The sequence below is a fragment of the Balaenoptera acutorostrata genome, chromosome 15 (assembly GCF_949987535.1).
Source record: "Balaenoptera acutorostrata chromosome 15, mBalAcu1.1, whole genome shotgun sequence".
NCBI lineage: Eukaryota > Metazoa > Chordata > Mammalia > Artiodactyla > Balaenopteridae > Balaenoptera > Balaenoptera acutorostrata.
In genome coordinates, this window is record NC_080078.1 from 17,175,089 (window position 1) to 17,202,731 (window position 27,643).

A 27,643-nucleotide genomic window follows, 5' to 3' on the forward strand; every position below is an offset into this window, starting at 1 on the left:
GGTCGTGGAGTCGTGCTGGGTGAGGCTGGGTCCCTCTGTTTTGCTGCCTAGGGTCCTGAACCAACCTGCAGGTGCCTCCTTGCCGGGTTCCCTGAGGGGTGTGCTGAACCGCAGGCCTGGATGCCCTCTGGCAGCTGCCCGCTGAGAATCCTGGGGCAGAGTTACTGAGGCGTCTGGATGCAGCCACTGAACACACGAGGCTACACGTACACATGTGCTCTCCGCGTGCACTCACGCTGCACCCATACCTATTCACACACTCACCCCCTCCCACTTCCAGGGCCTCCCATTCTCACACCCACACCCCAGTACCAGAAACTTAGGAGACGTGAGGTTGGGGTCAGCCCCAGGCTGACATGTTGGACCCCAGTAGAAACTCAGGAGAAATTCCTGGCACAGATCACCTGGCCGCCTGCCAAGAGCCCAGGCCCCCTGAGTCTGGGCTGGGGCAGCGAGGACTGAGAAGGATCTGAGAGGTTTCCCGGGCCTGGGGAAGGTGCGGTGGGCAGGCGGGCCCGGCCCTGGGCTCTGCACTCATTCCCTTGGCCTAGGGATGCAGGGGCAGCTGAGGTCCCTGGCCCCGGAGCCCTTCAGTCGTCCTGAAATCCCTGTGGGGGAGGGGAGGGCCTCCAGAGCTCCACCTCCCTGGCTGTGTGGTCTCGGCTGGCTGCCCTCCTTTTGGGCTCAGTGTCCTCATCTGGGGACTGAATGGTGGGGAGTTGGGCCCTGTGTCTGCACATACACACTTCTGCAGCCTCCAGACATTTGCTACATTTTGCAGGGGGCCTGGTCCCTTCCCTCCAACCTCCCAGGAAAGGGGCAGGTGGTCGCTGAGCAACGCCCCCGCCCTCAGCTCATCGCCCTCCTCCCAGCCAGTGCCCAGGGGCCCTAAGGCCCTTCTCTGCCTCAGCACTTCAGCCCCTTTTCGTGCCCAGGGTGGGGGTTGGGGGTTGGGGAGGCCGGGAGGGCAGGACCGGGGGTGGGCCTGCAGGATGATCTGCCAGGGGGTGCAAAGGGCCGGGAGCAACTAGTCAGGGTTCCAGGGTTCAGGGAGGTGTGGGGAGTCTGCCGGCAAGCTCCCTTGCTCCTGGTGTCAGGGGGCCTCTGAATCCTCGGGCCTGGGGGGCTTGGCTCCTTTTGGTGGCGATCTCACCAGCCCGCCGCGGGCCGGGCGTCTACCACTACTCCCTCCTGCCGCCGCGGGGGGCTGGCCGGTTCGGCCCAGGGCGGCTCCCCGCGCCCCGGCCTGGCTGCTGCACGGCGCCCCGGGCCCGAGGGCGGCGGGGGCGGCGGGGGCGGCTCAGACGCAGATCTCGATGGCCGTGGCCAGCACCACCTGCCCTTTGCTCTTGTCTGGGCGGCCGTCGGTCCTGCCGGGGGGCCCCGGGGGAGCCAGGCCGGGCTCGGGCACGGGGACCGGCACGGGGACGGGCGTGGGTCCAGGCGCGGGCCCGACGGCGGGGGCCGCGGGCCGGGAGCCGCTGCCGCTCTCGGTCAGCACCGTCCGCTTGAGCGGCCCGGGCGCCTCGAGGCGCAGCGGCCCGGCGGCCGGCGGGCGGTCCCCGGCGGGCTTGCGCGCGCGGTGCGAGGGCCGGCGCCGCAGCTCGGACGTGAGCTCGTGCTTGAGGAAGCGGAAGACTTCCTTGGCCGGCCCGCGGCGCTCGGGCTCCAGGGCCAGGAGCCGCTGGAACATGCGCAGCGCCGGCTCGGTGAAGCGGCGCCACTGCGACGGCAGCCCCGGCAGGCGGCCCCGCTGCCAGCGCACGAACTCCTCAAAGAAGGCGTCGGCGCCCGAGGCCGCCTCCCACGGGAAGTTGCCGGTGAGCACGCAGAAGATGAGCACCCCGAAGGCCCACACGTCCACGCCCGTGTCCACCGCGAAGCCGTCGGCGCGGCCCGCCTGGCACACCTCGGGCGCCGTGTACGGGATGGTGCCGCTGACCCGCTTCACGCGGCAGCCCACGCGGCGCGTCATGCCGAAGTCGGCCAGCTTCACGCGGCGGCACTCGCGGTCGAACAGCAGCACGTTCTCGGGCTTGATGTCGCGGTGCACCAGCTGCCGGCCGTGCATGAAGTCCAGCGCCAGGCCCAGCTGCTGCACGCAGCGCTTCACCGTGTCCTCGGGGAGCCCCACCTGCGGCCGGTCAGACGGCAGAGACGATCAGGGGCGCCGGCCCACCCCAACCCGGTCCTCTCCTTCCCGTCCCTGTCACCGCTCGCCTGAACTCCCTCCGGGTCCCTTTCCTGGGCAGATCCGGTGCCAGCCACCCTCCATCATCCCACCTGGGCATCCCCGGCTCCCTCCCTGGCCCCGTGGTTTCCCACCTTCCTCACCTTCCCCACATTTCCCGCAACAACTGTCCAGAGCGCCTACACTGGGCCAGGTGCTTTGCTAAAGCGCCCTATCCCGCACGACTCCTCAACTCCGCAGCACACGTTATATGGTTATATGCCCGTTTCCCTTACACCGAGGCCTTGTCCCTTACCCGGTGAGCGGCAGAGCAGTTTCACCCTGGCCGACTGCAAACCCAGGTGCCTGGAATCCCCCCGGGCACTCTCCCCACTCCAGGGCACCTCCTCTGGGAAGCCTCTGGTGGCCCTGCCACCTCCCCTCTTGGGTCCCCACCTGTTTCTATGCAACTGCGGAGGAGGGGGCTGCTGGACTTCATCCCATCACCCTGGCTGCTCCTCATCTCAGTGCATCATCTGGCCGATTGCAGAGTGTCTGTTTCCCCCTCTAGGACCAGAGCAGGACCTCTTGTCTTGTTTGCTGCGTATCCCCAGCCCTCCGAACAGTGACTGACATACAGTAGGCGCCTAATAAATGATTAAGTCAGGAGGCGCCTGACTCCTCCTCGACTCTCATACTCCGGGGACCCAGAAGACAGTCTCCCCTTCCTCGGCCACCACCCATGTACCTGAGGAGGAATGATGTCAAACAGGTCCCCAGCGGGCGCGTACTCCTGAGCAAAGACGTAGCAGTCCTCGGTCTCAAACACTACGTCGAAGACCTTGATAATGAAGGGGCTGGAGGAGAGGCTGTTGGTGGTGCTCACCTCCCGCAGGAAGTTCTTCAGCTTAGTTTTGCTCTTGTTCACAAACTTCAGTGCCATCTTTGTGCCTGGCCAGGTGACAGTGACAGTGGTGAAGACCCCTCTCCCTGCGCCCCTGCGCCTCACACACCCGTGCCTGTCTGCACGGCCTGTCCCAGCCACAGTGCACGATGAGGGCCCCAGCGGGTGTGACTCTCCTCATCTCACAGGTAGGAGACTGAGGCCCAGAGAGGGGAAGGAACTGTCAAAGGCCATGCAGCAAGTCAGCGGTCAGCCTGGGTCCTCCATGCCCATCCTGAAGCCCTCGATGAGGAGGGCCTGTTGCTTTCTCCATCCTCTCATTTTCTTCCTGACATACTGTGTACCGATTTATCTGTCTGTCTCGCCCACCTAGAAGGCTGCTCCCTGAGTACAGGAACCTTTGTCTTGTTCGCTGCTGTATCTCCAGTGCCGACAGAACAGTCTGGTGCATAGTAGATACTCAACAAATGTTTCTTAAATGGATGAATAAATAAGAAGGCACTAGACACGGAGAGATGAGGACCTGCAAGGCACGCGTCCCTGACTCTGAGCTTGAGCAGGCATCTGTAGCCACCTGGGTGCATAGCTGTGTGACACACGTGTGTGTCCACAGAGCACTTACACATCACAGGCCTGCCTTCTGCACTTCATGTGCACAGCTCACTCTTCATTAGGACCCTATCAGCTGGGCATTAATGCTACCCTATTTTACAAAGGAGGAAACCTAGGCACAGAGAGGTTAAGTCACTTGCCCAAGGTCACACAGCAAGCAAGTAGCAAAGCTCAAGTGACTCCATGTCCAGTACTCCTCCTACTGTCCCTGTCTCCTCTGTGTGCAGCTGTGGGCACTCATGCAGCCCCTGTCCCTGACTGGCTGTGTAGGCACTGCTGTGAGCCTACACTGTGGGGAAGGCATCAAGTTCAGGGGTTAAGCAAGAAGGCCCTGGAGCTGATTACTGGGGTCTCATTCTAGCTCACACCCTCTGTAGCTGCACGACCTTGGCTGAGTGACTGAATCTCTCTGGGTCTCAGAGTCCTCAGTGACCTGAGAAATGGAGACAGCCACACTGACCTCACAGGGCCCTCTCCCACCCATTGTAAGCATGGTGCCCTGTTCCCGAGGACCCCCTCTCAGCTCGGTCCACCTCCCTGGGGGCTGCTATCACCAATATGCTGGTGATTCCCCAGACACCACCGCCAGCCCTGACCTCTCCCCTGACTCCAGATGTCCCCGGGCGCATCCCCTTGGCTGTCCCAAAGGCACTCTGGATGGCCCCAAAGCAGCCCACCCTCCAGTCTGGGCACTCTGCCCAGAGATTGCTCCCTTGTCCCATCTGCCTGGTCCCCTCCTCCCTGGGCCGCTTCAGGCCACATTCTCTCCACGTGGACCACTGACTCTGCCTCCTGCTGGCCTCCTGGCCCCTGCAGAGAGCCCCAGCCAAGTCCCCACGCCTGTCTTAGAGCTGGCCACCCTGCAGACACTCACCTGTGCCCTTGTAGGCTACCAGGTCAACCTTCCCATAGGTGCCCTTGCCCAGCTCCCGGACGAGTTCGTAGTGCTTGGTGACGTCGCTTGCGGCCAGTGTGCGGAGGGTCAGCGCTTGCATGTCTTCAGTGAGGAGGGGCACACCTGCACCCAGCCCAGGGGCGGTCCCTGGCCCACAGCAAGGCAGGGAGTGGGGCGGCTCGGGCTCTGGGCAGCCCACGCTCATCTTCTCCCTGGTGTGTGGCAAGGGGTGTGACATCAAGCCAGGGCCTACTCCTCCCTCCCCAGGGCCCAGGATCCCCAGGGCCGGGCCCGAAGACAGGCTGAAGATGACCACAAGGGGGCAACAGGTATCTCTGCTGCATCACCTTTCCCCCAAAGCTTCAGGGCCAGGCCTGAGCCAGCACTCCCCAGAGACACAGCCACTGCCTCCCAGCCCCCACTTGGGTACCGCTGGCCTGTCTCGTGCTATCATCCAGACACTGTGCCAGGCAAGGCACACGTTTTTATGTCACACAAAGACACGCCACATACTGAGTTCACATGAGTGCTCCAGTTCACAAGTACTGATCAGCACCTGCTGTTTGCCAGGTGCTGTTTGGAGCCCTGGGGATAGAGCACTGAACACATAGACCAGATTCCCACCCTCACAGGACTTACGTTCTCGGGGGGAAATGGACAAAACACAGTGAACCCATGAATTATATATTATATATTATATTATGATAAAAGGTGACATGGGCCATAGAGAAAATAAGGCAGGGGGAGGGGCAGACGAGGTCTGAGGGCAGGGGTCTCAGACGAAACTCTGGCAGGGCGGTGCAGGTGTGGCCACACCCCCATCACAGCATTATAATCCCTCCCCCAACCTCAGATGACAACACACAGCCTGGCTCAGGTACACACAGCTACAGCTGTAGCCCCAGGGCCCCGCACAGGCTCCCCAGACACAAGGACAGAATGCCTGTCCTACAAAGATCCGCCCTCCCTCACCCCTACCCTCCAAATTCACCGACCGACCCCTTCAATGTTCACACGAGCTGGGTGGGGAGGCCTTCCTGGATACACCCACCCCATTGGGGGTACAGAGTTTGCCTCCAGATGGTGCTGGGGAGGGGGGCAGAGAGCTGCAGTGGCAAGAGTTCAGGGCTGGGTGACAGTGAACGCCCATCTGGGGTCTGCATTTCTCGTCTGTCTAATGGGGGAGGCTTAAACCAGGGAGCCGAGCCTCCGGGAGCAGGTGCCCGCGTGTCCGTGTCTGTGTGCGCGCCAGCAGGGGAGGCCAGCGCTGAATCCGCTCTAGGTTGGACCCTCGGGAGCTGCCTCCTGGTGCAGCTCCTCTGCCCTCACTCCCTTCTCCCTCCAGTCCCAGGTGGACCACCCAGCACTCTCAGCAGCCGAAGCCCACCCCTCAGCCGCCACCCCTGCAGAACCACCCCGCGGCTCTGAGGGAAGGCATAGACTTGGAGCCAGACTGCCAACTTTGAAGCCTGGCTCTATGACTTGCTAGTTGGATGCCCTCGTGCAAGTGACTTCACTTCTTTGTGCCTCGTTTCCCCATCTTAGCAAAAGGATAATAGTATCTTTTCCCTAAGGGTCAAAGGACGTGAAGTGCTTGGTGCCTGGTGCACAGTAAGCACTCCCAAAGTGTCAGGTGTGGACACGTTCTCACTCGGAGGACCTCCATGCTCGCCTGCTGAGCTCGGCTGGAGGCTGGGAGCAGGGGTGAGCCCTCCCCGCGAGCCTGGCATCTTCACCCTGGCCCGGCCGTTCCTCTCCCAGGCCCAAACCCTCCTCCCCTCCTCTGCCTCCCCTTCCCCCTCGGCACGACCCAGCCTCCCACTTGACGCAGAGAGGAGGAGCACCAGGAGGGAACTTCCTGCCTCCCACCCAGCCCCAAACGGAGCTCCATCTGCACGTCCTCCCGGCTGGCTGGGGGAGCAGGGAGCCGTCCCCGCCTCCTCTGCTCTGGCTCCCGCCCCCTTCTGCTTCCTCAGGATCCTGCTCCCCCATGCGGGCCCCTCCCCTCCATTCATGAGCCCGCCAAAGTCCCACAAGATGCCCTCAGAGCGTCTCCAGCGCATTTCACAGACCTCAAGAGGGAGGGATGGCGCCAGACCCACTGACACCCAGCCCTGCTTCCTCCGCCACCCTCAGTGTGTTGAACCCAACCCTGCCTGGCACCGTCGTCAAGTCTATGCAGTCCCTGCTCCGGGCTGGACAGCACTGGGCCCCTCCTGCTGCAGGGCTAAAGTGGGGTGACATCTCCCCACAAGTCTTCCTCTGGTTGCAGGGCTGGAAGGGGTCAGCTCTCTCTCCTTATCAAGTGTCCACCCGCTAGTTGGGTGGAAAGGACGCCGAGTGAGAACGACCTGCTGTGAAGTAGCCGGGAGAGGTAAGGCCGTTCCTGTGGAGAGTGTGCGGCTACCCTACCCCACCCCACCCCGAGGGGTGCTGATGAGCGCACACCCTCTTCATCTTGAACTCTTCCCCCTGCCCACCAGGAAGAGTTCCCGGCGCTGGGCTGCTATGCTGACCTACTTCTCCTGATGTGTGTGGACTCCCCAAGGGCTGCTGAGGCGGGCCGGCCACGTGTGTGTGGGCACATGTGTGCACACGTGTGGCAGTGCTCCCACTTCGGGCTTTGGCCCTGTCAGATCAGTTTGGGCTGTTTTCTACATCTCCTGGGAGCTTGACTGGCAGCCGCAAGTTGCTAGAAGCCCTTCTTCCCTCCCCACCTTCCTCCCCCAGGGACTGTCGGGTGCTTGGCTTATCTCTGCTGCTTTGGCCTCAGAGTTGCCCTGGGCAGGCACCGGGCTGGGTGGGGGGGCACACCTGCTCCCTCACCCCAGGCTCAGCCTATGCTCTGACCACTGCCCAGCTCTGCCTCTCTACAGCTTGAACACGCCTCTCCAGTGCCCTCCGCCATTCCTGCCTGCCTTCACTGCCCCCTGCCCCAAGCCCCATCTCCTTATCTCATTATCCTCAGGTTCCACTCCTCCAGGAAGCCTTCCCTGCTGCCCCAGGTGCCAACTTCTGTCTCTGAGGGGCCCCAGGGTTCAGACAGGATCTGTATTCTCTCTCTTAGGGCCTCTGTTGAATATGGTGGTCTCAGCTGTGTCCCTGTCTGTCCCCATCAACAGGCCAAGAGCGCCCTGGGGGCTGGTATTACATCAAATTCAACTCTTCCTTGTCCCTTCCCTTGGTTCCTAGGGTCCCGGTTGGGGGGTCCTGCATATTGTGCCCCCTCACTCCTTCAACCTCTCTCTCCCCTCAGGCATGTTCTCTGCAAGGTGTCAGCAGGAGACAAGGAATTACCCGCACCCGGTCCCTGCTGCTGCGTCATCCCCCCAGGTACACACTGCCTCTGTCCCAGTTACTACACACGTGACTTAAGAGGCGCAGTGGGGAACGATGGAAATGGCACAGGCCTTGGGGCCCAGCAGGCTTGGCCTTGATCCTAACGTGCGCCACTTTTTAGCTGGGTGACCTTGAATAAGTCACATCACCTCTCTGGGCCTCAGCTTCCACATCCATAAGATGAAGAAAATAACAGTAATAGCAGCGGCTAACACTTAAATGTACTCACTACATGTCAGGCCCTGTTTGGAGGATGAACTCATCTCATTTTCACAATTCCATGAGGTAGGTATTATTATTATCCCCATTTTAGGGGTGAAGAGAATGAGGCACAGAGACTGAATAACTTGCCCAGGGTCATCTAGCTACTGCTGGCATTGGCTCCAAAGTTGGTGCTTTTAACCACTATTTTTTCCCCCAAGTCAGAATGTGTGAACATCGTATCCATATCCCTCAGTATCTGAGTGGGGAAACGGAGACCCAGAAGAGGATAGAGCCTCAGCCAGGGATGCGCGTGCCATCACGGAGCTCCTGCGGAAAGCCGACTGGATGCCAGGCACCGGTCCAGGTGTGCCACGTGTATTAACTCAATCCTCACAACAGTCCCTGAGGCAGGTGTACCAGCCCCTTTTTTCAGGTGGGGACTTGAGCCCAGAGAGTGAAGTGAGACACATCAGCCTCACTGGTGGTTGAAGGCATAGACATCTGGCATCAGGGGGAACTTGACCTAAAAGTATTTTACCTTCGTCTCTGTCACTGCCTCCACCTGGAGAAGCAGCTGAGGACCTGACGGCCGTGAACTTCCTAGCACCAGGCAGCAGAGGTCCTGGCCAACCTCCGTTCACCCGGTGTAGTTGGTGCTGCATCCGTGCACACTCGAGCTGGCTGTGCTGCCCCAGGGGACCCCACGTGACCTGCACCTCAAGTGTGTGTCCTCACTGGCCCCGAGGGAGGCCCTTGATTCCCCATCTGGGGTGCTGAAGGCAGGAGGGCGTCACCCAGTCTTCATGGCAGTGGTTGTGGCCCTGACCACAAAGGCTCTGGCCCCATGGGCTGGGTCTTCCGCCACAAGCTGGGAGGGCCACGGTGGTGCGGGGAGAGTTTCCCAAGCAAGAAGCAAGACCGAACCATCTACCACTTCCTGTTGGCAGGTGGCTCAAGCTGGGTGCCACGTTCATGAAAACAACACCCAAAGCGTAACCCAACTCAGGCCTACTTTGGGACCCCCTTCCCCACCACATGCACACACGCAGACACACACACACACACGTAGTGCCAGTCTGGCAAAATTTCACTCACTGAGTCCTCGTAAGTACCCTGAGAAGGGGGCAAGATGCCTCCCATTTTAAAAATCAGCTTAATTGAGGTATAACTTGCATATCACAAAACTCCCCCATAGCAAGTGTATAATTCAATGATTTCAGTAAATGTACAGAACTGTGCAACCATTGCCATGATCAAGCGATGCTTTCTACTTTATGGATAAAGAGCAGAGGCCCAAGAAACCTCTGACTTACTATGGTTATGGCAAAGATGACTTATGCCATAAGTCATGCAAACCATGACTTACTATGGTTATGGCAAAGATAGCCAACTGCCCATCAAAGCTTTGTGTTCCCTCTTCTATAATACAGAGCTGTTCTGGAGGGTGGCTGTCAGCAGGGAACTACATTTCTCCTCTCCCCTGCTTCCAGGTGTGGTCACCTGGTGTGGCCACCTGTGACTGGTTTTCCCCAGTGGCATGTGAACAGAAATGAGGTGTCACTTCTAGGCTGGAGCTTTTAAGAGTGGCTAAAGTTTCTTTCTCTTCTTCTGTGGCTTGATGCAGAGGACTCCAAGACTCTAGAAGATGGTGGTGGAGCTACAAGATAGGAGGAGCCTGGGTCCCCTGGGTATGCGAGGCCTCCTGCTGACGAGGACTACCTGCTCTGTATTTTGTGAGCCAGAAGTAAACTTGTTTTGTTAGGCTGCTGAGATATATGGGGCTTATTTGTTACAGCAGCTAATACTGCCCTAATTCAAGAGTTATATAGCAAGTAAACAAAAGAGCTAAGATTTGAACCTCAGTGTTTTCGACTGCCTGGAATGTGGCCAGACAAGGTAACCTGGATGGTGATAACACTGGCCACCAAGAATCCAGTTATAGGAGTAGGTGGAGGGTCATCAGCCTGTGAAGGGAAGGGAGACTGCTCTTATCCTGTCTTGTGGGAGAATAATAATACTGGCAAATATTTACTGTTTACCATATGCCAGGTGGTACGCTCACAGTGGATTAAATCATTTAATCGCAAGATGTCTCAGAGGTAGGTGCTACTATTATTATCCCCACTTTACAGAAGGGGATACTGAGGCATGGATGGGCTGAGTAACTTGCCCAAGAGCTAATAACTAGCAGAGTGGGATTTGAACTCAGGCTATCAGGCTTTAGATCCCATGCTCTTTTTTTTTTTTTTTTTTTATTTATTTATTTATTTATTTATTTATTTATTTTTGGCTGTGTTGGGTCTTCGGTTCCTGCGAGGGCTTTCTCCAGTTGCGGCAAGCGGGGGCCACTCTTCATCGCGGTGCGCGGGCCTTTCTCTATCGCGGCCCCTCCCGTTGCGGGGCACAGGCTCCAGACGCGCAGGCTCAGCAATTGTGGCTCACGGGGCCCAGCTGCTCCGTGGCATGTGGGATCTTCCCAAACCAGGGCTCGAACCCGTGTCCCCTGCATTAGCAGGCAGGTTCTCAACCACTGCGCCACCAGGGAAGCCCGATCCCATGCTCTTATATGCTGTGTCCTGCGAGGCTCCTACAGGCAGACCCAGGCAGACAGCAACTCAAAAATGAGACAGTTCTCACAGTCTCACAGTCTCACACAGGGAGGAAGTGCGTTCTCTGCCGCTGGGAGCAGAAAAGCAGATACTGGAAGCCCATCTGTTGGGGGAAATCAGTGCGGGGTGAGGCTGGACCGAGTCAGCCAGGCCTTTCTTACTCTCACTCTGGGAGTCAAAGATTCTCTGTCCCCATGCCTGGGTCCCCTCTCTCAGGTCACTGGACCCATGCTATGCCCTTAGCACAGGCAAACCCCAAGGGTATCCTCAACAAAGCCCTGGCCTGGAAGGATGCCATGAAATAGTGATTGTGCCTGGGTAGGTCCCCTCTCTGGGTCTACTCTATTATTAAAAACCCCTGTGAGGGCTTCCCTGGTGGCGCAGTGGTTGAGAATCTGCCTGCCAATGCAGGGGACACGGGTTCGAGCCCTGGTCTGGGAAGATCCCACATGCCACGGAGCAACTGGGCCCGTGAGCCACAATTACTGAGCCTGCGCGTCTGGAGCCTGTGCTCCGCAACAAGAGAGGCCGCGATGGTGAGAGGCCCACGCACCGCGATGAAGAGTGGTCCCCACTTGCCGCAACTAGAGAAAGCCCTCGCACAGAAACGAAGACTCAACACAGTCATAAATAAATAAATAAATAAATAAATAAAAAGAACGTGAATTTCTAAAAAAAAAAAAAAAAAAATCTGATTTAAAAACCCCTGTGAAAAAGCAGCCACGAGGTGGAATTTCAGGTACCGAGTGGGGACAGGGAGGCCCTCTGGCTTCTCTCACCTGCTTCACTTTGCTTCTGTCAAGGGAGGGGCTGGAGCTTCATTCCCTCAGCCTGCGTGGCTGAGCCAGCTCCCCACACTCCGCATTCTCCGCGTGCCCGCCTCCCCGTTTCTCCCCTCTAGTCCTCCCCACCTGCGGGGTCAAATAAATTGTCTCAAGACCAGATTTGACCTGATCCTTGCCTTGCTCTGCATTTTCAGTGGTTCCTTGTATCGGCCTGTGGTGTTTTCTCCTGCCCAGCATCACTTTCCCTTTCTCCAGGGAACGGTCCCTCTCTCAGTCCGGTGGTTCAGTAGGGCTGTCCCCACTCTGGCTTTACGCTCCGGTCTGACCCAGGGCTGGCCAACCAGGGGATCCATCCCATCCGCCAGGTCACCGCTGACTGGTTCAGAGATGAACACGTGACCAAAGGTGACCCACTGAGATCTCGCCTTAGGACTTTTGCTGAAGTTATCAGGAAAGAGATACCTTCTGACCCCTGGGCTGCAAAGCTGGAGGACACGGGCCTGGAGCTGCTGGGGGCTGGCTCAGCGACCATGAGGGAAGCACCTGACGGAGAATGAAGCAACAAAGAGATAGGCAGAGCTGAAAGATGGAAAGGTTTCTGATGATCCCGAGCACCTGGCTCCAGACATGCCGAAAGCCAATTATATTCCTGAATGTTTGTTTCATGAATCAATACATTTCCTTTTTGGCTTAAGCCAGTTTGAGTTGAATTTGGCTTAAGCCAGTTTGAGTTGAATTTGTGTAACTTACAGCCTAAAGCCTCCAGACAAGCATATCTATTTGAGCCCAGGCACGGTGCTGGGTGCTGGCACAGGGTGAGTAGGTTAGATAGAGGGTATGAGATAGAGGGTATGAGCCTACAAATCAAGGAGGCAAATAAAGAAGGACTCAGATAATCATGAGGCCAGGAAGGCCATGATCAGTGCTCCAACATTTCCAAGAAGGGCGCTGGCAGTGGGCATCAGGGTACCTTCCTGGAGGAGGTGACACCTTAATGGGCCTTGGAGGGGATTAACAATCTAGCAAGAAACCCAAGGGCTCCTTGAAAGCAAGCCCCATGCCTTAATCATCTCGCTATGCCTAGCACTTAGCCAGTGTGTGACAAATGCCCGGTGAATAATTCTTTACGTGTTTGGGAAGCTGTAACTTTTTATACCTTGGCTTTCCTGAATGTGACCCTGCAGGCACATAGCTATTTTCCCAGGGGCCTGCGTGAGATATCATTAGCCCCGTTTTACAGGTGCAGAGACTGATGGCCAGAAGAGAACAGTGATTTGCTCAAAATCACATATAAAGTTAGTGGCAGGGCTGGGCTAGAAGCCAGGGCATCTGCAGGGCAAGGTGCGGTCTCGCTCTAACAGCCCCAGCCCCAAGCACAGCAGAGACGGGAGTGGCTGTGAGTGACACTGGCTACTGTGAACAGAGAGGCTGGAGCACTGTGATGAGAATGATGAAGATAATGGAGAAGAAATTTACAGCAACAGCTAACACTTAAGGAACCCCTGTCCTGTGCCAAGTCCCTCAGGTAAATTAACTCGTCAAATCCTCACAACATCCTGTGACATGGGGACTACTATTCACTCCAATTTACAGACAAGGAAACTGAGGCACAGAGCGGTCATGTCACTTGATCAAGACCATCCATCCAGTAAGTGGCAGAGCCAGGATTCAAATCCAGGCATTATCACTGCAGTGTCCAAAAGCTTAACCACTATGCTTTACTGTCTCTAAAACGATACAGTTAAAATTATCATTTATTTTTTCAATTGCCAATTCTTTACATTGCTGCTGCCATTCAATCTTCACAGCAACCCCATTTTACACATAAGGATGCTGAGGGTCTCGGGGTTAAGCAATTTGCCCAAGGTCGCTCAGCTGGTAAGAGGCAGAGCCAGGAATTGAACCTTGAACGACTCCTGCTCTATCTCCCTTTTCCGACTCTTGGTCTCTGGTTTGCAGCCCAGGCCTCCCTCCAGCCCCATGTCTTCAGCACCACAGGTGTGGACAGCACCCGGGCCAGCCCTGCACAAAGTGCAAGGCTAGGGGAGGCCCGAGGAGGCTGGGCAGAAGGATGGAGGAACGGCTGACAAACCAAACCCAGGCCCCCGGGGCTGAAAAGGTATGTATGGATATATGTACTGCCATTTATTTAACCAACTGATAGATGTTGGGTGTGCTCAACCTTTTGCTGCCACAAACAATGAATAGCCTTGTACATAAGTCATGTTGCAGTGTGCAGCAGGTGTGTCTGTATGATCAATTCTAGAAATGGGTTGCCAGGTTAAAGGATGAGTGCATTTGGAATTTCTGCAGAGAGCTCGATGTCCCCCAGAGGGCTGTTGCACTGGCCCTCCCCCAGCCATGCAGGGGAGGGCTGCTTCTTGGTGGAACATAGCAGCTGCTGCCTGCTCCCTCACCCTCTCTGGGCCTCCATATCACTTTGTTTAGTATGTTACTTTGAAGTGGGGGAAAATAGGAATAAGTTCCTCATTTGCTTGCATGTGCATAAAGTAACTCTGGAATCAACCAGACACTAAGGCGCTTGACCACCCTCAGCACTCACTCCCACTGGCCTGAGCCGTCAGCAGCAACCTCCTAACTGCTCCACCCCCCGCCCCCCACCCCAATCTCTTCTTGACACAGCAGCCAGGGAGCCCATCAAATCCCAATCAGATCACATTACTGCCCAGGTCAACACGCTCCACTGGCTCCCATCTCATTCCAAAGTCCTTACAACGGCCCTCCATTTACCCCTCTGACCCGCCTCCTCCCTCCCCCTGCTCCAGACACACTGGTCTCCCTGCTGTTCCCTGAACACGCCAGCTCCCCGCCTGGTAGCTGCTCCCTCTGCCCCCAGACATCCACATGGCTCATTTCCTCCAAGTTCTGCTCAAACAGCACCTTCTCAACTAGGGCTATCCTACTGCACTCCCCTCTTCCTGCTTTATTTTTTTTCCCCAGTAGAGTGTATCACTGTCTAATGTAATGTCTACTGTGAATGTCTCTCTTTCCCACTAGAACTTAAGCATTGGGAGGGCAGGGATTTTGTTGGGCTGGTCTTGTTCACTGCTGTACCCCCAGCAGCTAGCACAGTGCCTGGCACATAGTAGGCACTTAATAAATATTTGGTGAATGAATGAACAAATGAATGTCTTGGGAGAGAAGTGGGAACTGAGCGAACAGGGGCAGGGCGGGAATTAAACTTTTCACTAGGTACAATCCTGTTGGGTCTGGGGGGTGTAAGGAATCAGGCATGGCTGGGGGTCCAGACAATGTCAAGGGAGAGTGTGAGGAGAGGTCGTGCCCACCCGCCCAGGCTCAGCACCCCAGGGTGGTGTCCCCTGAGAGGGGCCTGGGGAGGAGTGGTCCAGCTTGATTGCCCTGAACTTCCACATGGAGCTGGCCTGTGCTCAGGAAGGTGGGGGCAGCTGGGAGCCCCCTTGACACCCACCCCTGATGGGAGCCCTCCCCCTACATCCCCAAGGCCAGTGCCCAGTCTGGTTCTCTGCCACTTAACACCTTCTCGGAAGGGTATCCCTGACCCTCATGTTTTCTACCCCAGGGCAGAAATCAGTTCACATGTGGGCTCTCCTATTTGCTGCCAGGGAGTGGGGTGTCCAGAGCTGAGCCCTCTCAACCCAGAAAGAGGCCTGTGAGTTGCTTGGGTAAGCTCTGGCCTCTGCTGCTGGTGCCCAGGGAGCCCTGTCCAGCTCCCCCGCCCATAGTTTTCCAATCTGGGAAATGAGCTATTTCATATCCCTTCATGGGTCACCAAAGTCTCAGTACGCTTTCCCCTGAAAAATGTCCCCAGCCACCACATACACACTTCTACACACAACATCAAGGGGTCAGGGCCCCAGGGAGCCCGTAAGAAAGTCCAGGTAAGTCCTCTCCCTCCCCTTGGTCCTTTGCAACAAATACAGACTCTGCCAAACATTCTATTCAGGGTCAAAAGGAAGAGGAGAATATTCTCAAATCTTTTCGTCTTCCCCTCATGGTGCAAATTCTGGCTACATTCCCTCTTGCTGTGTGGCCTAAGCTGTGTGGTCATACACCTGCCTAAGCCTCAGTTTGCCCATCAGTAAAATGGGGTGAGAATGCCTGTTTAACATGATGGGTTTCTGTAAGAATTAAAGGGGCACTTCCTACAGTGCTTGGCACAGAGCAGATGCTCAGGAAGAATCTGCTGGGCAGAGGGGCCTGAGACCTTGGTTCCGTCCTGGACCCTGACAACTCTGCACCGTCTTGAGTGAGGCTGTACTCCCACTGAGTCTTGGTTTTCTATGCTGGACATGGGGGCCGTTTTGGCTTTGCTAAATCTTACCCCCAGAACCTGCTTGAGCCAGGAAGGACCTTGGAGATCACGTGGGCCAGCCCCGACATTTCCCAGGTGGGAGACTGAGAGGGGGAGCTGAGACTTTCCCAAGATCAAGCAGCAGAAGCTGGAAACAACATTCTTCCCACTGCCCTCCCCACCAGGGGCAGCCTGGGGTTCCCTGTGCTGCCGGGCTCTGCTTCTGGCTCCAGCCTCTGCCTCAGCCTCCCCTCCCAGCTGGTGCAGTCTGCCCCTTCCCCAGGGCACATCCTTGGTGGTTATTAATAGCTGGTGCTGCCGCCCGCCTGCAGCTGGTGCCCAGAGTTGGGACAGACCCTCCAGCCAGGCCCTGCGGGGAGGTGGGAGCCCTGGGCCTCCTCGTTCCCAGCCTACCTGTGGCAGCCCCTGTGGGTGTGGGAGGAGGCATGAGCCTTGTTGCTGAGTGATGTGGGCAGCCCAGCACTCAGGGGCCTTGGCTGGGTGTCCACCAGTGGACAGGGGCCGGCCAGTGGGGAGATGGCTGGGTGAGCAGAGGCTCCCTGAAGAGATGAGCCCTTCCTTAGCTACGGCCCTCACCTCTCCCCCGTTCCCTGAGCCCCTACTGAAGGATGGAAGCGGGGATGCAGCCTAGCTTAGGAGCCTGGAGCCCAGGTTCAGCCACCCCTGGGTGGAACCAGCTCACCACCATGTCTAGCCATGAAACTTTGGGTAAGTCACTTACTTTCTCTGTGCCTCCATTTCCTCATCAGTAAAATAGGGTTAATAATACTTTAAATAGGTTAAAGTATTATTAATAATAGCTGACATTTATGAGCCACCTAAAGTGTAAGTATTTTATACAGATTGACTCATTCAAACCTCATAACCATCTTAGGAGAAGCTGCTATTGCTATTCCCATTATATCCCTCACAGCTCAGGAACCTGAGACTCAGAGAAGGGACGATTAAGTAACGTGTCCAGTGGCACGCAGCTAAGGCGTGGCTTAAGAGAGATCTGCCTGGCTCCAGAACATTCAGTAAATATTTGCTGAGCACCTACTATGTGTTTGGATCTGGAATACATTCATGAACCAGACAAACAGCCCGTCCTCAAGGACCTTATATTCTAATTTGGAGACAGACAATGATAAAGGTAAGTAAGAGATGTCAGTCAGACAGTGAGAAGTCCTAAAGGGAGAAACAAAGCAGGGAGAGCTGAGGAAATGCCGGGGGTGGGGAATAGGATTGTAGATGGTGGGGTGAGGGGGGTCAAGAAAGGCCCCTGAGAAGGCTACAAGCATGTGGAGACTGGATCTTGTAGGAGAAGAGCCCTGCTGGCAGAGGCAAGGTGGGGATGGCAAGGGCTGTGCTTGGTGTGCTCATGGAACAGTGAGGAGGCCGGCATGGCTGTGGAGTGGTGGGTAAGGGGCAAGGGGCCAGAGCGGAGTGTAGAGGTAAGGGATGGGGGGCAGTGCGCAGGGCCTTGGAGGCCATGGCGGGGACCTGCCTTTCACTTGGAAATGCATGCCAGACTCCGGACCTGAGCAAACCCTTCCTGAAGCCAGCCCATGTGCCAGACCCTGAGAGGCCAAAAGACAGCAGGAACCCGACTCCGCTGCACTCGGAGACCCCCAGTCCAGCCCCCAGCAGCATCCCACCACTGTCCTTGGAGGGGCTGAGTGAGGAAGGAATAGGGGAGCCTTACAGACTTCCTTCGAAGATTCCTCTGTGCTGCAGCTCTCGGCTGTCGTGGCCCCAGGTGAGAAGAGGTGTGCGGGCAGTATGTCCAGGAACGCGGCCAGGGCCCAGGTTAGGTTCTGCCGGGTCCTTCTGGCTGGCCGTGGCCTGTGGACTATGTGTGAATGATGGAAGAGCGGGCAGGATCTTCTCCGAATCCTAGATATGGAAGCTTGAGTAAAGACCTTCACCCCAAGCCTCCATTTTTTTTTAAACTGTCAAGTGGGACTATCATTTCTGCTCAGGGCTTCAGGGGACTGATAGTAACAGCAAACCATAGAGGGTACTCGGTGCCATTCATAGCATTCTACAAACCTTCATCACTTAATCCTCACTATGACCCTACAAGGCAAGTACTAGTATCATCCTCTTTTTTGTAGTCGAGGAACCTGAGGCACAGAGAGGCTAAGCACCTTGCCCAAGGTCACACAACGAGTTAAGAGGTTGTGCTTTTGGCCACTAGTTAACTGTTGGCCCCACTCCCTCCCAGAGACACTTGGGGTCAGGGCTGGCAGGTACCCAAGCTCTTGGGATGGGATGATCTCCCCGCAGGACTGTGGGCTCCAGTTCGAGAGTAGGAAGCCTTCCTGCTATGTTGGGGGGCCCAACAGACCAGAAGCTACCCTGGGGCAGGGATTTGTGCAGCTTCTACAGGGCCTGACCAGGAGGAGGACGAGGCAGCTCTGTCCTGTCCAGTCCCCACCCCTGCCCCTCAGGGCCATCCCAACACCCAGAGGCAGTTGGAACATTCTCTGCCTCTCCCAGGACGGGCTAAAGCCACAGGGAAGGAGAGGAGGTGCAGTGGGGAGTCACAGTGGCTGGACCCACTCATTTGCATACCCCGCTGGGAGTGGCAAAAGTATTAACCAAACACTTAAGTAGCAGGCAGAGCTAAAAGTGCTTTATCATTTAATCCTCCCCACAACTCTAGAAAGGAGCTACTATTGGTATTATTCCCATTCTACATCAGAAGAAACTGAGGCACGGAGGACACTGCCTCATCAAAGGTCACGCAGCTAGTGAGTGGTTGAGGCAGTATGATGCCAGTTTCACCCAAACCTTTGGGGGTTCACAGGGCTGGGCTCAAATCCCCACTCTGGGTTAAGGAGGTGCTGCTCTCGGTGCTAAATGAGAAAGGATGTCCAGTGGCCGGTGTGGGGCACTTGACACTGAAGAATGCTTCCCTCCAACCTTGATATTACATGGTTCCCTGAACGGGAGCTCAGCGGGGAGTCTGGAGCTGTCCCCTCTCCAGACTGTGGCCAAGCTATATGGTGGGTGGAGGGGAGGATGGGGAGAGGGTGGACAGGAGAGGAGAGGGGGCTCTAACGGGTCCCACCAGGCCTAACGCCACAGCTTCCTGAGACCTGGAAGGGGGACCAAGGGAATAGGGGAGAGAGGGGGTAGTCTGGAGAAGACTAGGTCTGTTGGAGATGCTGGTCCTGGCTCTGGCCAGAGGCCCATCTGCCTGGAGCAGGAAGCCTGGGGACAGAAGCCTGGCAGGCATCTCACCTAGAAAGCAGCTCTGGGCAGGAAGAGGACCTCGACTACAGCTGCCATATATATGTCCCACCCCTCAGGCTTGACTCTCACCCTACCCGACCCGTAGCAGGGGCAGGTAGGTCCTTAAGCACCACACAGAACTGCCTCTCAAACACCCGCTTCCCCTTTCCTGGGGGCAGCACCAAAAGCCCTCTGGCTCCCCCAGAACAGCTATAGGAAGACCAAGAAGACATTACCACCAAGGGTTACTTACCCACTTGCCAATGTGCCCTTTCCAATAGGAGCCAATAGTTTCTGAGCACTTTTCACATGACAGACCCTGTCCTAGGCCCTTTTCATGCCTTAGCTCACTTAATCCCCCTGTTGACCCTGAGGTAGGTATTATCCTTGTTTCCCACATAAGTAAAATGAAGCTCAGAGAGGTTAAGTGAGTTGCCTAAGATCACACAGCAGCTAAATGGAATTCAGACCCAGAAGTCCAGAGCCTGTGCTCTCAGCTATAGTGCTCTGCTGTCTCCTTTGGCCTCGGGCTGCTGTAGACCTTCATCCAGGAAGATGGCACACTCCCTCCCAGGGCCATGCCCAGTGGCTGGGGCCCAGTGCTGACTCCTGACCCCTGGCTCAGCTACTTAGTATCACCCACTGGTTTCCTTAATGTTTAGGGTATGTCAATATTTTTGCATGACTTCTGCATCTAAGCCCGCACGTCTCCTGCCCGACCAAAACTACAGCAGTTTGGACTCAGTCCTAGAAAGTTAGAACAAGGAGGAAGATTATGGCTGAGAGAACCTCTAGTCCAATTCCTCCCTGACACATGGGTAAACTGAGGCCCAGAGGGCAGACCTCCCCCAAGAGTCCTCAGTAAGACCTGGGTCTAGAACCTTGGACTTTTGCTCCTGGGCAAGTAGGACAATTAAAACAGGTTTTTGCTGGCTGAATCCTTCTAATCTAGAGGAGGGGGCACAAGACGGGGCCCAGAGTGGAACGTGGGACCAGGCTGGAGATGCTTCTGGCTGGAGGAGTTCAGGCTCACTTCACCACTTAGCCCTAAAAGCCTCGGAGGGACACTGCTCTGTACCGGTTCTAACTTGGCCATGGGGGAGGCAGGAAAGACCCATGTGTGCAAACACACACAGACAAAGGTCACTCTCTGAGCAAACATTTTCTGGCCTCTATCCTAGGCCTGCAAGACCAGATGCCTACAAGAGGGGCCAGCAGGTCATGGAAATGAGTGAACAGGCCAGGTGGGGCCTGGGTCAAGCTGCAGGGTGATAGCCAATCTAAAGAAGGTTGTCATTCTTTGGTTCTCGCCTGGGCTTATCACAGCATCTGATTTTTCAAGAGGATCCAAAAATCAATATTTGTGTATGAAACTGTATGTTTGTTTAGCATTGGCAACAAATACAAACATGAGAAAAACACTGTTTGGATCAACAAAATGTGTCTAGCAGTTGTGTTTTACAACATGTGCTACACAATATGCTGGGCTCTGGGTTAGACAAAGCCGATGCAGCAGGGAGGGCGCAGACCTGGTCCCGCCTCCTGGAGATCGGAGATCGGAGTCTGGATGTGGAGACACACTCTCACAGCACATAGAGACACGTGCCACCGTTCCCAGCCACCAACCATCAATCAGTCCAACTCTACTCTCCACTCTGTGCCAGCCCAGGTCAGATCAAAAGGGGAGGTGGAGAGCTGCCCTTGAGTCATCCTATAGTGGGGCTTTTCAGGTCAGGGGAACAGCACATGGTAGAGGGAAGGAGTTGGGGGACACAGACATGAGCCAGAAGTAGAGGCTGGAGAGTGAGGAGCGGGAGCTGACACTCAGGAGGTAGTTTCGGGCCACACTGCAAAGGGCTTTGATGGTGCTTTATTCCAGACTCAACGGGGAGCCTCTGCAGGTTAGTGAGGAGGGAAGATCTTACTCCCTTGTCCCCCTCTGGCCTCTTGATCGTTTTCCCTAGTCACAGTGACTCAAATCTCCACTCTTTAGCCTCTCACTCCACTCCCTTGCTGGTGGGTCGTCTGACAAGGCCCTGGGCTCTTGGGAACCCCCCGGGGGAAATGAACTCCTTTCGAGATGGAGAGGACACACCTGGATGCTTCTGCCGCCCAAGGGCGATCCACATCCACCCGACCGGCTGCAGAGTGAGTGGCCCACTGCCGTTATCTCTGGGAGATGCCACATGCTTGCCCAAGGTCACCCAGTCTTCAGGGCAGTTGGCTCCCCCCACAGCCTGGGCTGAGGGGGACTGTCTCAACTGTCCTTGAATTTGAAGGTGGGGTTGCCAGGGCTCTGGCCTGGAGCTCCCCAACCTCTTCTCTGGCTGATCACATACTACCCCTTAGGTCCGTGCCAGCAGCAGGTGGGGGTGGGGGCACTTGGTACTGGGAAGCGGGGAGAAGAGTAAGCTGCTGCCCAGGCTCAGCGCCACCAAGTCTGCAGCACTATGTGGGCCCCTGGGTGGAGGGTGGGACCAGGCTGGAGACGCAGATCCTGATGAGGGTCAGGTGCTTCAGGAGTGGGGTCAGAACTGGTCAGCTGGGCCTGACCAGACCCACCTCAACTGATCCAACCAAGCACAGCCTGGGCAAATTGAGAACAGCCCAGACATCTGATGAACAGGAAAGATCAGGAAAGGGGATGAAGTGGGAAAAAGGACCTTGACTCCAGGGCTTGGTGCATCACAGACACTAGCTAAAGGTTTGTTGAATGAATAAGTGAACAAAGGAACTCCCGGTGGGGCTACCTGTACTCAGAGTCCTACCTTCTTCAGCATCACTGCTCACCTGCAGAGGGCTCAGAGAGAGGAGGCTGGTGGAAACGCCAGCAGCCCAGAGTGTGTTCCCTCGGCATGGTCCAGTCCCTTCTTACGATCTCTGATCCAGAATTCCAGGATAATACATCCCCTGGGCCTCTCATCTTCCCATGAGCTGCAAGGCCTGGGGTTCAGGACCTCACTGAAGGCCAGGCGGGGGTACTGCTTTGTACACCGCCTGTAAAGCTACAGTGAGAACCTAGAATGGTTCCTTGGTTGTCCAGGATACACTGACCCCACCTGAGGTTTGGCCCTGGGTGTTTGGAGGTCAGGAGGAGAAGGGAGGGCCTTGGGTTTGCTGCCCCTGGGGTACATGGGGACAGAGAGGTGCCCTGACCTGAAATGGCTTCTTCTTCCAGACTTCCTCCCCTCCCCAGAAACCAGAGCCTCACTTTGGAAAGGGCTTGTCCCCTCCCTGTCCTGAAGGGAGCACGAAGCATGGCCTGGGTGAAGACACCCCTTCCCAGCCTGGGTGGGGGGCAGTGGAATCACAGAGAAGAGAAGGGAATCCCACCCATTCTCTCAAACACACCCCTTCCCTGTCTCTCGCAGACAAAGACACACACCCAAAGCCCCAGCCATCACCCTAGGGCCACACACTGCAGGCCCCCTCACCTGTGGACATCCCAAATCTTCTCTTCCCAGGGAGGGACTTCACTTGAGAACTCAGCCTGGCCTTTGGGGGAGGGGTATATACACTCCAAGGACCAAGGATCCAACAGCTCCAGGCTCACAATTTTGGGGGGTGGACTCCCCACCCTCTTCCCCCTTCTCTGTGGCGCAAGGGTCTCTGCCACCACTCCCCCGCAGGGCCGGGAAGCTGTGCCCAAACCCCAGGGCCAGGGTGTGGGGTGGGGGAAGGGAGAGGAGGAGGGGGCGGCTCCTCCAAGCGAGACACAAAGAGACGTCCTTCAGCCTCGGCTCCATGGCGACGCTGGGGAGGGGGCGGTGCGCACCCAATACTTCCTTCCCCACCTGCAGGGCTAGGGACCTCGGCGGCCACTCACCTGCTGCCCCTCACCTGGGCCCGGCTTACCTGGGCTGGGGCCGCGGGGACGCCGCGGCAGGGGGCCTGGGCGCCGTCTCGGTTTTCGTCGTCAGCCCGGCCCGGGGGGCTCAGGGCGCCACAACCATGGGCTGGGATGAGAAGGGCGCCGCGAGGGGCTCAGTCACCCCAGTCCTGGAGCTTCGAGGGGGGGGGTCCCCGAGGCCTCTTGCTGGTGAGGGATAGCTCTTGCTGTCCTCGGGTCCCTAGATTTGGGGTTTCTGTGAGCCGGAATCGGGGAGGGGGGGAGGTCTAAGACCCCTGATCTAGGGGCGTTCTGAGCTGGGTCTTCGTGTCTTGAGGTGTGGAGTTGTAATGGCCAGGATCTTGAGAAGGGGTCCCCACAATCCCGGACAGGGGGGTCACTGCGTTCTAGGTCTTGTGGGGGCCCAGACTGAAGAGGGGGTGTCTTCGCGGAACCGCAGGGAGGTCGCTGTCTTCTGAATACGGAGGTAGTCTCCGCTTTCCCCCGCTGGGGAATCGCTCTGTGTTGGATCTGGAGGGGCCACCCGCTTTCCTAAGGGTCTCTGGGTCCTGGATGTGGTGGGGGGATCCCCACGCTCCCCGGCTGCGGGGGCTTGCTGAGTCCCGGCCACCGCAGGAGCTGGGAGGAAGCCCCTCAGCCGCTGGGGGGCTCCGTCGCCGCCGCTACGAGCAGCCCGGCCCGGCGGTCCCGGACCCCGGCCTGGTCCGGGCTCTGGCTGCGGCTCCTGCTCGCGCTCCGCCTGGTGCTCGGGCCCCGGCCCCGGCGCCCGCCCGGGCTGCGCTCCATCGCGGCATCGCGGCTCCGCCCTCCGGCCTGCGCGCACCTGCCCGCCTGGCCCGCGGCTCCGCCCTCTGGCTCGCGCGCCGCCGCCCGCCCATTTGTCCGCCCCGCTTGGCGCGCGCCCTCGCGCACGCGCACTAACCCCGGCGCGCTCTCGCCCTCCCGCCGCGCCCTCCAGCCGCGCGCCGCTGGGCGCAGATTCTCCCCTCGCGGCGAGAGTAGCGCGCGGCGCCCCCACCCCGCCTTCCGGCCGCGCTGGGTCCTAGCGCCCGGGGGCTGTTCTTTCTCCTCCCATCCCCGTCTTTTCTAGGTCAGAGCCCACAAGGGGGCGAGAACGAGGTTAGAGAGGAGTCGGGGGAGTCTGAGAGGGTCACCTGGTCCAGCCTCCTGGCTCCTGCGGGACCAGACTGCCCCAGACTGTCCCAGTCTGTTCTTGTGGGGCAGAGCCTGTGTCTTTTTCAAGGAGGGAAACATGTAAGCCCTGCAGTCCGATGTAAATTCATCCATCCATCCATCCATCCATCCATCCGAGCAGGACGTCAGAGAACTAACTCAGGAAAGTCTGCTTAGGAAAGAGGTCGTAAACTGGGGCCTTGAAGGTCATGTCCAGCCCAGGTTGCGTTTTTGACCCCTGTTGTAAACAGGTAGTGGCTAGTCATGGGATGCAGCTGGGATTCACAGTGCTCACCAGATAGAAGGGAAGAAAGGGGATTCCAGGCAGCATCATGTGCAAAGGCACTACCCAGGTATGAAGGACTATTGTCTGTTTGGTAACTGGAAATTGTGACCTGGAAGGAAGTGGGGTGGATGAGGATGGAGATGAGATGGGGGCAGCTCAGCCTCCCAGGCCCTATTTTCCTTTTTCTCAGCCTCACCCACACTGTTTCCCTGAAGAGAAAGCCCCTAACACCCCCTGCACCTTCCCTATTTGTCCACCCAGCACACTCTTCCCAACCACTGCCCGCACCCCCCGCCGCACCCCGACTGTTTCTAGAAGTTTTAGAGCCAGGGATTGCAAACTCAAGTACTTATAGGTAACATAAATTAGTGACTGGGGTCAGGTGTAACGTGATAGGGAATGGTGGAGATGAAGCAAACAAGCATCATGGGCCCTGGGTGGACAGATGATTTTTCAAGCAGGAAATCCATATTCTAACATACAATTGTCCAACTTTTAAATGTTTGAAACTAATTCCCCAAATTCAGAAATACCGAATGGGCCAAATGAAACATTCTCTTGGGCCAAATCTGGCCCATGGGCCATCGGTTTGCAACCTCTGCTGGGGAGAATATTGCCTTACTTCCTAACTTGTCTCCCTCCAGCCTCTATCAAAACTTTAAAAAAAAGAATCCAAGTCTATGTGATCATCAGCTCCATAAAGTACAAAGTAGATTGGGTTGCCCCCCTACATAAAATTGTCAATAACTCCGTTACCACCAGGGTAAAATTCTAACCTTATCCGGGCATTCCAAGCCCTTAGCCTTTGGGGCCTCCTACCTTTCCCCTGCTGAGGCCCCCTCTTTTCCATTCAGCCTTGACCTCAGCCGGTATTCCTAGAACATCTGCTCTCTTGTACCTCTGTGCCTTTATACATTTTGTTTTCTCTGCCTCGACCATCTTTCCCCTCTTCTTTGTACTCCAAACAGCTTTCCTCCAAGATACCTCCTCTATGTCTGTCTACCTTTCCTCTCTCCTCCCTGTCCTGCCAATGTTCTGGAGTTTCAAATTTCATTCGGTGTTCTGATCCTCTGCAAGTAAGGCCTTATTGTCCCAAACAAATGAATGGAGGGGTTTGAGTTATTGGGCAGGTAGTAGAGGGAGACTAGAGAAAGAGGGAAGGGAATATCTTCCTTCGTCTAACAAATGAGTCCCAGAACATTAGCATTTAGAGAGCAGTTCCTATTTTTACAGGTGGGGAAACTGAGGCCTAGAGAGGAGCAGAGGTAGAATCAGGCCTTGAAATGCTCCCAGCTATGGTTATCAAGGGTAGTGCTGTTCAAGGCCACTTTCCGAAGAAGCCTTCCCTGATTCTTCAACTGGGGATTTGATTCCCACCCCTGTGATTAGTAAAGCTTTGCCAAAATGCACTGTGGGTAATCAACACCCCCCTCCAGCTCTGCAGGGAGAGAAGTCTTGGTCCCCAAAGGGGGCACACTCTTACCAGGGGACACAGCAAGGGTCCCATTAAAATTTAAGCTATGGCTGCTTGCCAGGGTACTCTGGACTCCGTGTGTTCTGGGACCAGCAGGCAAGAAGAGGAGTCACTGTCCTGGCAGCAGTAACTGACCCTCATTAGTTATTAGAAGTTACTAGAAGTACCCTGATCAGTTACTAGAACAAGGCAGGGCTGCTTTTACAAAGTGGGAGCAGGGAGAAATACACTTGGAACCCAGTGATCCATTGAAGTGATCCATTGGTATGATAACCAAGAGTTTAGACCCCTCAGGACTGAAGGGTTGGGTCACACCACCCGGTGACCCATCAAGACCTGCCAATGCGACAGTTGAGGGTGTGGATAATTGAGAATGGATGGTGGAAGGGGGACAGGATGAGTACCAGTTATGTCCCCGAGATCAAGTGCAGCAGAGGGGAGGGGAGCTGTAGTTGGTTCCACTAATCTCCCTCTTCAAAGTTTCCCCTTAGAAAGAGAGGCTCATGGCATCCACAGAAGAGCCATGCGGCGCAAGGGCTGGGATGTGGCAGCCCTGAGAATGCACCACCCAGATCTCTGACTGCAGGGATGGTGGCTCTGAGGGCAGCAGCTGTGGAGTCTGCAGGGTTCACAGAGAAGGCTCCTTTGCTTCCCTCCAGCCCATCCCAGCCAAAGACTGAGCGCAGCAGAGACTCTAAGGCGCCCAGTTCCTGGGAGATACAGGGCTTCTCTGATGGGCAACTTGAGATCAAGGACTCTCCATTGGATTTGTCGGAACTTTCTTAACATTGCACTGCAATCTAAGACTCTTCCTATCCCACCTTCCTTCCTTCCTTTCCCTTTTCCAAATATTGGCTCTATTGCAGTCTGACAGTTCTCCCAGCCTCCTCTGGCTCCTTCCCTATGTTCCCGCCCAAGCATTTTCCCCAATAAATCGCTTGCATATCTGACCCCGTCTTGGCCCACTTCTTGGAGGACTGAACCAATACAATGTATCCGAAGAGAGGAACTAAAGCAGCTGTTTGTAATGCTGCAGCCCTTTTTCCTTGACACCCAGAGATAATCCACTCTGGCCAGCTCAAATTTTGCACCCACAGCAAATGCTGCCTTTGCAAGAGAGGGTTTTGATGGGTGTCATTTGGATAGCAAAACACAAACGTAAAACTTAACTGTCACCTCCATAGCGACACAGGAGGAACACTGGAAAACAGAGACCTCCACTGAGATTCCCTCTGCCCACACCCCTCTCCAAGGCTGACATGTCCTCATGGTCTTGGACAGTCAGTTGCTGCTCCCTGCACAGGGAAGCATGTGAGACCTGGAACCACAGGACTTTTGATGATTTTGCACTTTTCCCTTGGCTGCATTTTATATTCATTGATGTGTCAGAAATTTCTGTTACTGTTGGGGGAAACAGGGAAGGAATTGAAATAGAGTCCCTGTCCTCTAGAATCTACATAATGTTTCAAACTATATGAGTTTGGGTACCTCTACCAGCTGTACTGAAAGGGCTCTGCTGAGACATTGTCTCGACTGTGTTGATCATCTCCATCAATGGAACAATGATGGCCTTTGGGGATTTTCCCCAGTGTACTCTATGTTCTATGATGGTCCTTATTGCATCTGGCCCCAGTCATGACCGGGAGAAGACGTTCCTGGCTTGTTGGTCTGCATTATGATGGTCTTGTACAGGAATAATTTCCTCCCCCGGAGGGCCACCATCATGCCCAGGACATTGCTACTGGTGACTGGCTCATGCAGTATGATCAGGGGCCCTGGTGGCATTGGTGACTGAGTAGCTCAGAGAG

General features: G+C 56.3%; 1 protein-coding gene across 7 annotated transcripts in view; it reads right to left on the bottom strand.

The window, feature by feature from the left end:
- Nucleotides 1-1,287: 1,287 nt before the first annotated feature.
- The window catches only part of SBK1 (SH3 domain binding kinase 1), a 49,810-nt gene continuing 23,454 nt past the window's right edge, over nucleotides 1,288-27,643 (bottom strand). Inside the window, exons 1-6 of one of the 7 annotated variants that reach the window (XM_057529862.1) lie at nucleotides 22,908-23,758; nucleotides 17,518-17,708; nucleotides 11,981-12,061; nucleotides 4,561-4,793; nucleotides 2,919-3,121; nucleotides 1,288-2,134 (exon numbers count right to left, since the gene is read on the bottom strand). In XM_057529862.1, the coding sequence (XP_057385845.1) occupies nucleotides 1,301-2,134; nucleotides 2,919-3,121; nucleotides 4,561-4,786 (1,263 nt within the window). In that variant the 5' untranslated portion in view covers nucleotides 4,787-4,793; nucleotides 11,981-12,061; nucleotides 17,518-17,708; nucleotides 22,908-23,758 and the 3' untranslated portion in view covers nucleotides 1,288-1,300. Of the gene's footprint in view, nucleotides 2,135-2,918; nucleotides 3,122-4,560; nucleotides 4,794-11,980; nucleotides 12,062-17,517; nucleotides 17,709-22,907; nucleotides 23,759-24,370; nucleotides 24,438-27,643 lie in introns of those variants that run through there. The other 6 variants (XM_057529863.1, XM_057529864.1, XM_028167579.2 and 3 more) reach the window with 6 other exon arrangements.